The sequence below is a fragment of the Taurulus bubalis genome (assembly GCF_910589615.1).
Source record: "Taurulus bubalis genome assembly, chromosome: 2".
NCBI classification, from domain to species: Eukaryota; Metazoa; Chordata; class Actinopteri; order Perciformes; family Cottidae; genus Taurulus; species Taurulus bubalis.
This window is the reverse complement of record NC_136590.1, coordinates 7,809,263-7,822,570: the sequence shown is the minus strand read 5'-3', so window position 1 is coordinate 7,822,570 and position 13,308 is coordinate 7,809,263. Positions and strand designations below refer to the sequence as shown.

The following is a 13,308-nucleotide window of genomic DNA, read 5'->3' as shown; positions in this document are numbered from 1 at the left end:
TCGCCCCTAGAGTCGCACCGGTATTCACAGGTTCCTTAATGGGAATTACCCAGAATATTAAATAATAATTCTGTTTCTGCCTCCACGTGAAGCTCAGAGCAACAGTTACCGAGTGTGACACTGAAAAAACTCTATCTCATTCCAGACCAAGTACCACTGGAATGTTCTCAGCTTCTTTATTCTTTTCATCCAGGTGATCTTTCAGGACTTTGTGAATGTGCACAGGTGCAGTCATTTTGAACATGTTTATTTGGTATATGTTATTTACTTGAGAGTGTTGTGATTTGTTGAGATATTCTAGGAGTAGTCAGTTTTGCCTTTAAAACAAAAGTATTTACATACTTATCTGATTTGAGACAAAAACATGAAGGAAATAAGCATCCATCCCAACCAAAGGTAATAATAATACTTCAATCTTATTTAGCGCTTTTCTAAGTACCCAAAGACGCTTTGAAAGGTCAATGCTTCTCTGAGCATTTACAGTTCATGTTCTGGTGATGGTTCAGTAGTGTCCATTTACCATCATATAGAATTACTCCAAATCACAAAACAATGCAAATGATGTCTCATTAGTGTGGGATCAGTCATTTTAGGGTCAATGGAGTCAAATATTTCAGATTATACAGCAAATTTTGTCTGGAACAATAAAGGAAAATTCAAGTCTGCTTTAAAACAATAGTCAGGCACATAGAGTATATGATTGTCGAAACAGGTTTTCTTTGTTGAATGAATGTCTTTGTGTCTGTGAAGGTGTGGCAGAAAAAGCCCTGCATCTTTGCCTGTTGAACAGAGGGTGGAAGCAAAGTCCAAATTGTGCTGTTTTACTTCCTCCGTGTAAGTACACGCTGTGACTGACATGAGTTTATAGTGATGACAATATTTGTTTGGACCAATGCTGTTTTGTAGTTTTCTCGGAATCAATCTAAAAATGAAAAGAAAAAAGGAACACAACTATCTTCTACATTACCTCTAATAAATTATGTGATTCAGCAAATGTTTTATGTAACATTAAAGGATAGGTTCACAGTTTTACAAGTCTTAAAATATTCAGGCACACGTATGAATGTTGAAACGGGTTTTTCTTGTTTTGAACATTGCTACTGTTCACTCCTAAAAACTAACCAATTGATTTGTCTAACTCAGACAGTCATGCTCTCTTATTTGATTCAGTAAAACTTTGGAAAATATATTTGACAGAAGTAGGACTGTAGACTTTCAATATCACTTCTATTGAAAGTACATTTATTGGCCACTATGAATAGGAGGAACATTTAAAACCAGTTCCAGGGTTCATGAGCCTCGGTCACGGTTTGGATTTGTCTGGGTTCCTGTTTTATTTTGTAGTCCGCGTCCTCTGTGTCCCCGCACTTCATGTTGTCTGCCTTGTCCCTGATTGTATATTCCTTTCACCTGTCCGTGTTCCAGGTAGCTCCCTCCCTGTGTGCCTTCCCTCTGTTTGATTGTGAAGTCCTGCCCTGTTTCCACCCGTGCTTCATTACCTTCACCCTCCCTTGTATCTAAACCCTGTTTGTCTCCTGTCCCCTTGTCGAGTTGTACTGTATGGTTGTAATCCTGTTTATTTCTGAGAATCCTACCTGTTTTCTTTCACCACGCTTCTGCATTTGGGTCCTCTCTCCGAGTCTCCCGTGACTATGGATGGGTATCGTTTGGGTTTTTTCCGATACCGGTGCTAAACCGATACTTTTAAAACGATACCGGTGCCTAAACCGATACTTTTTTATTGCCAAGGCAATTTTTTTTCTTCAAATTGAACAATATTATTAACTGTTTAAAGTATACTATAGATATAAATAAGTACATACAAAACACACTTTAAACTACAGCTTCAAACCTTTTAACTTCAAACTATAAAAATATATATTTAAAAAAAGAACAGACACCAGTCCAATCAGGTGGTCTGAATGGGACCGTGTGCAACAGAACTCAGACACTGTTGGATCCTAAAACTGCTGCTTTACTGGACTACACGTCATCATTAATATCAACTGGAGGGATTTGTTCCATCAAGCCATGGACGGACGTTCAAAAGCTCGTGCTCGTGTCTCCAGCGATCTCTGTGTGCGCGCACTGTGTGTGTGTGAGCGCTGGAAGCCCCGCCCCCTCGAGCCCCGCTCTGCATGCAGGCGGACAGAGAGCAGAGCAGCGAGTGCGCTCTGATCCGCGCTATTTTAATAATCGTTTTTAGCGTCTGGGCAACGCGCTACCTTTTTAGTATCTATATACCGTGCAACTTTACAGAGTAGTGTAAAAAAAAAGGATTTAAATCGGCTCAGGCACCGGAAGGAAGCACCGAAATCTGCATTGCTTTTCGGTCCGGTAGGTACCGGACGTGTTGGAACCGGTGCCAGTATGGTACCCAACCCTACCCGTGACAGCCTCTTGAACATGTTGCACATATCCTTTAATTAGAACAAATGGCTTCAACACTGTATAGGTATGTTGATGGCTTAAATTAGGTGATTTTTTGTTGGATAGGACTTATTTAAAAGAAAAAATATAAAACTTTTTTAAAAAATCACTTCATTAAGGTAAAAAAAAAAAGTTACAATTATTAGAAATGTGTTGTTTCCAGACTACGTAACCGGCTTCTTAGCACGAGGACGCAAGCTCCTCATCTCCAATCTTCGGTGGCCTTGAATGCGGAAACCTAACTGCAATTTCCAGTGTGTTCACTTCTGTCAGTTAACTCTTAATTATGTAGTTATTATTAGCAGATGAGCTGAACCTGAATACAAAATCAAAACAAACAAGAAATGTTCAAATGCAAAGCAACTGAGCTAGTGACACACCAGTGGGATGCACACAGAAAAGCCTACTGAGGTTGTTTAAACTATTGTTAGCTGGTACTGGGCAATCCAACAACTTCAATTCTCCATTGCCACCATTTGCTGCTCACCTTTGCTTTTTTAGGGATTTTATTTCCCTTCACTTAAATTGACAGCACATTAGGAAGGGTTGATTGCACCAAAAAATGTGACCAAATCCTTTTTTTTTTTTTGGCGATTTGAGGTGGCTGTTTTGTGCAATTTGGGATAATAAAGCATATGCATCTAGTTTTTCAGTAGACATACGTGTATGCCAGAGATGTCTATGATGAGGTTTAAGAGGAAACTTTGAATTACTAAATTCTATAATCTTCAATATTTACATCCCGTGTGATAATGATAAGCACTACAGGAATGTATTACTGTTTTTGGTTTGTTCTGTTTGTCATGTGTTTGCTGTGTAACAAATGGACTGATACTGAATTATGTTGCATAAGGACAATAAATGAACAGAGGCCGACTACATGTCACCTCTGATTTTTGCTGTGATGTTAAAAAAAAACGTTATTTATGTATACTGGCAGAGCTGACTGAGCACACTAGCATTTCATCAGCAACACCCTCCTTTTCACCCGGACAGCTACACACACTGACGCCGAGGCGCTGTCCAACGCGACCCTGACAGTCGACAACTGAGCATTTGGAGGTCAGTAGCTTATTGCTCCGGGCCATCACGAAGGCATCTATTGAAGGAGGGAAAAGCGTTGCTCAGTCACTTCCCCCCAGTCTGATTATGCCTCCAAAGCAGTGCAGAAACAAGAGTGTCATGACTCAGCTTTTGGCCTCGTCCACTCTCTCGGTTGTGATGATGTAACAGATGGCATATTCACCCTCATTAGTCACAACAAAGGAAAAGTCATGCCTAAATGTATCGCAGCTACTGGAGCTCTGATTGCACAATTAGTCTTTTCTGGATTCAAGCAGAGCTTCAGCTAGCCATGGGAGTCTGCTACAAACCAAAATGTGATGATTTGGCTCTGAAGATCAGACCACAGGATTCTTTTAGCTCCAAGAAAGCATAAATCCTGCATGGGTGTTTGGCTGCAAGCTTCAAATGGCCCCATGCAAAAAGTCAAGTGACATGAAGCTGCATGGAGAACATGCGCAGTGCAAGATGTCTCCATTGAAGCACGACTCAGTTTCCTAATATGACTTAAAAAAGTCAGTCAGCAGCTTTCCCAATAAGCGCTTTCTCTGAGCTCATATACATCCACATTGCAAGGTGCGAGAACGTCAACGTCCTCTCGCCGTTTGTGCCGAGTCTGTTTTTCACAGCAGCGTTTGCATGAGAACACAAAGTGAAGTCAACAGACATAGCTGGCATCGTCATGTGACCTTTTCTATTGCAAAATCAAGAGGAAGGTTTGACACAAAGGTTGCTGAGCAGCTTTCTCATGTCACGGTAAAGTCAGTTAGCTAGTGTTCTGGAGTAACACACACATTATAGGTGCATAGTGGCGAATGGGGCTGCTCAAGATGAGAATGGCAATAGGTCTGACTGCAATAATACTACAATGATAATAATACAATATGGAAAAAGGCACACAGACTTTCTTTCTTTCCCTCTCCGAGTGCCAATTTCTGCTGGAACCATCCTGCTTTCTCTTCTCTCGGCCTCCCGTGCTCTCACTCCTCTTCCCTCCTCTGCTCCTCTGTCTCTCATCAAGCGGGCAAGGCGTAGTGTGTGGTTGGTGTGAGATAACAAAGGCTGAGGAGTTCACCATTACATAACTTCTGTGGAGGCTGAGGAGGTGGAGGAAGAGGAGGAGAGGCAGCAGGGTTAGCACGTAGGAAAAGGAGGGCAGGAGAGGGCTAGTAGCCTACGTTGCAGTGCTCATTTGTCTTCCACATAACACACACACACACACACACACACACACACACACACACACACACACACTGGCCTCCTTTTCCTGCTCTCCATCGCGCATTCAGCAGGCTGCACTTGCAGATATTGCCTCATAATATTTGAACTTTTTCAGCTTTTGTGTTCCCACGCTGACAACCGCACATAAAGATTTTTTTTAGTGAATTCACCATTTTTCTCTCTTTCTCTCTGACAGCGTCTATGTGCTGTTCGCTGTCCTACCTCTGAGCCAGAGTGCTGAGCAGGCAGTCGCACCCACACACATATACAATCGCACACACACACACGCACACACACACACACATACACACACACACACACACACTCACAGGGCCTCTCAAGCTCTATGGCTCCCTCCAGCCCCACCCGCCTGTCCTTTGATGGCCTCCCACACATGCCACATTAAACATTTAGTGAGCCACTCTGGATCTGTGTGACACCATCTTTTAGCATCGCCAAGCTAACGGCCCTCACACTGTGGAAAAACATAGGTGCATGCTCGTTGGCGGAAACCCGATACAGCCGTCACTCTATTCCCTCTACTCATCCGTATCTCTCTTATGCACACACACACACACACACACGAGCACAGACAAAATCAGTGGTTCAGAAAGGCCCACTTTGTTCAGAGCAAGACCTGCATTAATCAATATTGATCCCTGGAGAGAGTGTTTGTATGTGCATGTACTTATGCAATGTGTGTGTGTGTGTGTGTGTGTGTGCGTATGTGTGTGTGTCATAGCTTGCCTCTCTGCTGCAGTGAGGTGTGACCCACCCAGGGTATAGGGTGTATCCCAACCAGTGCAGTAAAATGCTACTAGATGTCAAAAGTGTTTGTTTATTTAAATTGAAATGTAGTCATAAATGCACCATCGTGATATTAATCAACGGCATGTCTCTTAATTATGATCCACTGCCCCTTAAATATATTTAGCCTATAAACGAGGCAAAATAATTCAGCACCACCTCCCCACATGTTTGTGACTTCATTGAACTAGAAGCCCTATAGTCTCATGCTGCACGAGCCTATTCTCGCGAGGATTCCTCCCCTTTACTACACACGCGCACACACACACACACATCATCATCATCACTCCTCCTCCTCTCCCCAGCCCCTCCCTTTCCGTCTGCGCTCGCCTCTATCCTCTTCAGCTTTGCCTGCCTGTCAGATAGGTACTCCAGTGTTGGAGGCTAGGCTACCCTCCTCCCGGATCACGTACGAGAGCCAGCCGCCGTCGTACCCCAAGGCTCGGGCTCCCCACTCACGGTTTCAACCATGGCAACCACCGTGGTTACTTCAACCCGGTTTACCGACGAGTACCAGCTGTACGAGGAGCTCGGGAAGTAAGCAGCAGCCGCAACGTCCCAGTGTACATCGTGTTTGTCTTGCTGTCTTGTCCCCCACCCCCGCAACCTCGCCTCGCATTATGTCTGGTTAGCCAGCTAGCAGGCGATAGATAGCCGACTCGTATAGTCTCGCTCTGTGCCGTAATACGTTGTCGGTGTGTGTTTTTAAACGGAGGCCGTTGCTGCCGCGGTGCAGACACGCGAGACAGCCGTTGGTGTCAGTTAGCTAACGGACAGCAGCGCGCGGACGTTCAGTTGCTAGCCAACCAGCTACCACACTGATGTTGATTAAACTAGCCGAGTTAGCGCACCGGGCGCTGCGCATTTTCGCCGCTAATAGGGAGGAGTGTCGGTGCGCTAACAGCTGTGTTAGCTGCCCGGTATTTTATGGTCTGCTAGACTCGCCAGCGGGGCCCCGGGAGACGTCGCCCTGTGACATTTCACCGGCCCAGAGGGGTCTGACAGCTCCGCGCTGGCTCCACAGACCAGAGGCTGTGGTCGCTGGCTAACTAGGCCGACCACTTTTTTTTTCTTTCTTCTTCTTAGCAGCCGCAGGTGATTTGTGTCACGTTAACCGGGTTGAACAATGTTACATATTGCCCCCCCCACCTCCCGGACCACGTAAAGAGGAAGTTATTCGGTGCAGGCTGCGCTGCGTTATGTTTGCACAGTAATGCCGACAGCAGCTGGCTCGATGATCGTCAAGTTATCAATAAGCGCTGTTGGTCTTAGTAAACTGAGGCGATCGTGAAGCTTCAAGCTCGGGCTGTCATAGCGGCGATTTGACGTGTACTGTGCAAGAGGCGGTGACGTGTTTTTTTTCTCGGTATTTTGATGACGGCAAGAAAACCGGGCCACTACCTCCTCTGTTTCATCAGCAGCATCTGTTGTTCTTGGCCGGCGAAGGCTCATTTTTTCCTCTCTCTCGCTCTCCTCCTGTTGTACCCAAACCAGCGGCTGCAGGGCGACACTGGTCCTATAAAGATACACCAGCCTTAATTTCCAGCTGCCATTTCCACTCTCTGCCTAATAATTGAGTAATCGATGGCACTGATTGCACAGCCACTGCACTGGCGCACACACACACACACACACACACATCCACCATAGTGGACCCACCGCTCCCGATCCTCCTGCAGACTGACCACTTACCTCAGTTTATGTTTCTACTCCCGTTTGTTAATGCATTTTGCTCCGTCATTGGTTATTAGCGTCAATGCACTGCCTTGTACTTCTGTCACCTCTCATTTACTGGTAAATAATTGAAACTAAGAGCAGAGCAGAGTGCAGCGGAAAGTAGCCACCCTCCATATATCATCCAGAGTAGTGCAAAGCAGCCTTGCTCTTGCAAGAAAACTGCGTAGGGCCAGATACTGCAGGTACTACAGGCTGTGATGTAGACGCAATGGAAATCATGCATAATTCTTGTTCTGTGATGCTCAAAATTGTAAGATCACCGTAACAGGTGAAAAAATATGGAGCATTCATCTAGGTCAATATGAGATTCCTCAGAGAAGGAGTTGTTTTAGTTTGCACTTCCTTTTTCTACTAGCGCAGATTTATATCTGAACATTGTTACCTCTTGAATGTATTTAATACATTGTATGCAGCACATTTGTTGGGCTAGCTGTTGCGAGTTGAATTTCCTATGGGGCTGTAGGTTACATTGTATTGTGCGCCTATCAAAGATTAGCAAAAGTACTTGGCCATTCATTTATAATCCAAGACCTAAGCTGATATCAGCACTCATGCTTGAGAAGCTTGTTATATCGATGCTGATTTACTTGATTGTTTCCAACCTTTCCAGGTTCTACACACTGAGGCTGCGATAGTAACTCAGTGTGTGTGTGTGTGTGAGAGAGTGAGAGATAGACACACCAAGGCTGTTGGCACACACTAAAATCCAACGACTGCACACAAGTGGATGCAGTTTCAAATGTCCCACGTTGTGTCTGAGTGAGAGGGAGAAAGAGCATGTGAAATGGAACTGATTTTGTCTGTTTGTTCTTTCTTCTTAGGGGAGCTTTTTCAGTGGTGCGTAGGTGTGTAAAGAAGTCATCAGGACAGGAATATGCTGCAAAAATCATCAACACTAAGAAGCTGTCTGCAAGAGGTATGTTAACACCATGCACAGTCACACTGACTCTGAAATATGCATGTTTGACTCATGTGTGGCGCTGAAGTCAAGCTCTGTGGTGTATATGTCATTTGTGTGTGGTGATGACTATCATTACTGGTATTAAGTAAAGTTTCTTTGAATTATATTGAGAACCAATTTATAGATAGATGCGGCGATGTCTTTTTGTGATTAATCCAGTGAAATTGGCAAAGTTCTTCATCCTATTGATAAAAAATAGGGAGTGCTACAATGGTCTGGGAACTGACGTGAACAAAATAAAAATAAAAGCAGGTGCTCTTCAAGGATAGGGCAAGTAGTCAATTACAAGTAAAAAAAACAGTGAATGTCCAGCTTAGTTTTTTAATGTAGTCCTTGATATTAGTTGGCAAAAATATCTGAGGCACTCTGAATGTAAGTTAATTATCCTTTATTAAAGCATTGATAACCTATGTGTTTCGACTCAACGAGTCTTCATCAGGGTATGATGTGTAATGAGGTCAGGTGTTCACACTTTTTTTAATTCCTCAAGAGGTCATGTGACCTGTGTCAAATGACATGAGAGAACTACCCACTCAAACACTTGTAAGCCATGACAGTGAACATATCCAAGTGAATGCAAACATGTACTGGAACTGACTCACACATACTGGCTAAAAGACAAGAAAATGTATTAAATCATGAATTAAGGTCAATTACTGTAAAAAAAATATCAGTATAAAATGACAGAGTATGTCATTTGTAATGTAAACTGTAATACTCCCACATATAGTGGCCTCCTTTTGATGCATTGCATCATGCAGATCGTTAAACTTAACTTGGCTTACCAAAGATATTGAAGCAATAACTAATCTCTACTGATCCACGCCTTTCCTTTCACTGAATATATCGTCATATCGCCCCGCCTTATTGGAAAGTATGCACATAAACCATGAGTTCCATAATTCCAATGGCAGAGGAAGTCTTTTATTCAATCATTGTCTGTGGGGAGTTCTTATCTGCAACCTTTTGATGGTTTAATGACCCTCTTTATAAACACTGTATTGAGTAAGTCTCAATCGCTCCTCTGTGGTATCATTAGACAACCGCTGTACAATGAATTGATCCAAATTTCTAAGATTCTCTCCATGCAAAGGGCACATGGATGCTGGGACTGAAATAAAACAATAAGAACCGACAGGATATGAAAGATGTTTCTCGTCTGATATCTTGTTAATTATTGGTGCGTTCACGTCGCTCCACAGTGCACTCCTGAATTGTATTTGTTGCGTTGGTTGCTGTGCCTGCAATAGATCCACACCCACGTGCACATGCCTGGTGTGGCGTGCCATGTTGTAATGATGACGTGAGCTCATGGCAGTGTGTCAGAACCTCCCCTGGCCTTAGACTGAGATACTTAATTGCTTTCTCCTTTTTTGTATCTGACGAATTAGACCTGCACTCCGTCCTGACATTCACACACACACACACACCTGGCTTCCTTTGTTCTCCTTTCCTCTCTCTCTCTCATTACCTCCGTCCCTATCGTTCTCTGCTGGCCTCTCTCTCATTGCCTTTCTCTTGTCTCTCTGCATAGGGGGATTGGTTTGTATCGAGGCTAATCCACTTATGCTAAATGTATCTCATCAACCACTAAGACCCCACGGATTCCATAGGCGCCTCCCTATTTGCTCTGTTGTTTGTGTCTGATGGCATTTGTGTGTGAGGGAGAGAGCAGGGAGTAACACTAACACTAATAGAGCATGTCTGTATTGTGATGCATTTGTGAGTGTGTGGTAATACCCTTCTTGTTCTATCCCTGCCTTCAAGTGTCCACATGGGGCAGCTCCTGGTATTAATGTCCCAACAAGGAAAAGTAAGGGCTCAGCATAAAAAGCGTTGGCTCTTTGCAGAGGCAAGGCCTTACAATGTAGGCCTGTGTATGTGTGCATGTTTGCCAGGAGAGGAGGTTTTTAACAATATAGTCATGCAAGGAGATCAGTGACACTCCACACATCAGGGAAGCCAGGTGAAATGAGACCAAACGTTTGGATTAGCAAAGGAGACAACAAGAGGATTTTGTGCGTCGAGAAGAATTGCGGTAGGCCGCATGGCTGATGCAACTTGCACCTACACGCACACAAAACACAACGTCCACACACAGGCAGCCAGTGCGTGAGCAGGCAGCTTGCCTGGTAGGATTCTTTTTTTCTTTTAGCCCAATGGGGCGAGTGTGACCTCACGTGTGGCCTGGTGGGTAAGTCTTTAAAGCTCTGGTAAACACTGCAGTAATCTGAGGAGTGGGGGGGAGGGGTAGAAGGGTGGCAGGAGAGGAGAGGAGAGGAGGAAGCTGGGTGGGATGTCACGGATGGATGTAGGCTGTTGGCTGTGGGATAGTCCAGCCTACAGGCAGTTGGGGGTGGATGCAAGTGGGTAGCAGGGTACATAATATGCTCATGCACACAAATGTAAAACCTGATTCTCACCCAGATAATCGAGGGTCTTTAATGCAAACCTCGTTTGTAGTTAGTCTTTTTTATAAATGAATGAGTGCAATTAATTAAACGGAGCCAAGGAACAATATATAGCCCCTAAAATTTCACACAAAAAACAACCTAATACATTTAAGTCAAAGACTCTAGACGGAAGGGGAAAACAAGATATTAGTTTTGATACAAATTGAAATCACTCAAAAGAACTCATGAAATTAAATCAAGAAATTGGGGTCTATTAGAAATTCTATTAATCGTATTAGTTGTACATGGCAGCGCACAGTGTGTTGCAATAATGGGATGCAAGTTTCATTGTGCAGAAGGGATGCTTTGTTTTATTTTGTTAACGAGTGAAGTGACTGAAAAGTGGATGGCTGCTGCATTGTCTGCTGCAACTCTGTGTATGTGTGTCAATGAAACAAACTATCCATTTTAATGCACTACCCTAAAACCTCCATTTTTTTTTTTTTTTTTTTTTTTTTTTTTTTTAGTGTCGTAGGGCTGCATTATTGTCCCAGGGAAAATTATTTCATTTGTTAGTTTACTATTATTAAATGCTTAGCAATGTCCCAAATTGTCCTGTCGCAAAAATGTCTCTCGCATTATTATTATTAATGGCAAACCTCTGAGATTCAGCAGGTGATTCTTTTCCAACAAAACCTATGTTTTCTGCCACACAAAGCATAAGCGGCAGAACACTAGCCAACTGTAGCCTCAGTTAGCCACAGCAAGCCTTATAAACGCAGGTGGAGAAACATTGTGCGTGTGCAAGATGTATTCCTCTACAGTGGCAGTAAACTCAACACATGGGCCAGTTGGTAAATGTACTATATTCAGAGGTTCACCAGATATTTAGGCAGACTTACAGTAATGTTAACTGCAACAAACAGCAAGGCACGCTCAAGATCCTCTTAGTCCACAAAGGACCCACATAGTGATTGTCAAAGCTTCACCAGCAGAGGAACAGAATACAGAAAATATTAGCAGAACGTACTTAAAGTAGCAAACGGAAAAGTAATCTGCCCTTTAACTGAAATGTCATGTTTTAGGTGGTTAATACTGATGCATAAAAGTACAAGAGACATTTTACTATTGCAGCTGGTCGGTATTGGAGCTAGTATTTTATTTGTTTTTGGTCTCTTCCCTGAATAGCTGCTCATAATTGGCTTGCTCCAACTAGCAGCTCTACGTCACTATCAATGCAACACCGATTGGTGGCCAGTCGCTTGAGTGTCCTCGTAGAAATTGACGGCGTAGTTACTTATTAAATTTGCACATTTCTTCATCGGAAGTCAGCTGATTGGATGTTTTTGGTGTGTAGTGACCATGGTGACCACAATGGCTTGTGTGTCGCGTAGAGGCAGATAAATACCAATATATATTATAGACATGCTTTTGCTATGCTAACATGTCTTACTGCCAGATGGGTGTGTGGGACAATTCCTCCAATTAGCCAATTAAATACATTTCTCATTTGGTATTTGTAATGACTATACAGTCGATACGCTACTACAGCAAGTGAGCTACTCACTGACAAAAGCAAAACGGCATAAACAGGTTTGTTTAATGGCTAGCTTAACTTGCATTTGACTGGTTGCTCACTACCGCTAGATATTAAAGTGGAAAAACAGAGTATTGCACTAATATCGGTATATATTTGATGCTGTGGTTGAAGGAAAGAAATGTAGGAGCCATCCTCGTTAGATATGCTCTAAAAATTCCTGTACTCGCCCAAAATACAGTCACATTGTCAATAATGAGGGACTGCATAATACTGTGGTGTTTTTGATTTTGTCAGTATTTCCCGCTCGGGAACAGTTTGGATGTGAACTCGTCTCCAACAGTCTGAACTGTATCCTCGAGCCTTCAGTCAGATTGTGTCAGTCAGAGGGGCGTGTATGTGTTTGTGCGCATGTGTTTGTGTGTCAGGCCCTCTCCATCCTCCTCAGCTGATGTAAGATGGCTGTGGGCCCGCCCCGTGGCAAAGCAGATGGCCAATTAGAGAGCAGCAGGAAGTGCCAGTAATTACCCTCCAGCCCTCTCTTTCCTGTCTTCTTCTACCACACACTCTCTCACCAACAAATAAGGAGATTGAATGAATTAGTGAGTGCTGCAGTGACACTGCACCAGGGTAGAGACACACACACACACACACACACACACACACACACACACACACACACACACAGGAGCTGTGATCCTCTTCTAGCAAATGGACGTTCCATGTAATCCTCCCTCCTTCTCTGTCTGTCTCTCAGTCCTGCGTCACTGGTGTAATTAGAAGGAGGTTCATGTCTCCCCCTTTTTCACTCGCTTTCTCTCAGAGAAGGAATCTATACCTGCAGGGAAGCGGAATGTAGATGTGGAGAGTGTCGCACCGTGTTAGACGGCTTAAAACTGCAGCTTTATAACTATTCAAAGTCAGCAACAAGTTGGAGACAAGTCAGACGAAGAAGGATGCAGAGGGGTTGCATACAGGGACGCTGTTTGTTACAATTTTTCTTGTATACTGTATTGCAGTTGTAGTTACAGTTGGTTACGTCGAGGGATGATTGCTCAGCAGCAGCATGTGAATGTTATCTGAGGCTGTTGCTGCACTTTAGAAATGAATGCCAATCTTTATGAGGCTGCCTCTGTGTGGTGTAATCGCTATAGAGCTGT

At 43.6% G+C, this 13,308-nt stretch overlaps 1 protein-coding gene across 1 annotated transcript in view; it reads left to right on the top strand.

The window, feature by feature from the left end:
• Positions 1 to 5,982: 5,982 nt before the first annotated feature.
• The window catches only part of LOC306733230 (calcium/calmodulin-dependent protein kinase type II subunit gamma-like), a 32,350-nt gene continuing 25,024 nt past the window's right edge, over positions 5,983 to 13,308 (top strand). The window contains exons 1-2 of the mRNA XM_079214437.1: positions 5,983 to 6,057; positions 8,079 to 8,173. Coding sequence (XP_079070563.1) covers positions 5,990 to 6,057; positions 8,079 to 8,173 — 163 coding nt within the window. The 5' untranslated portion in view covers positions 5,983 to 5,989. The remainder of the gene's footprint in view (positions 6,058 to 8,078; positions 8,174 to 13,308) is intronic.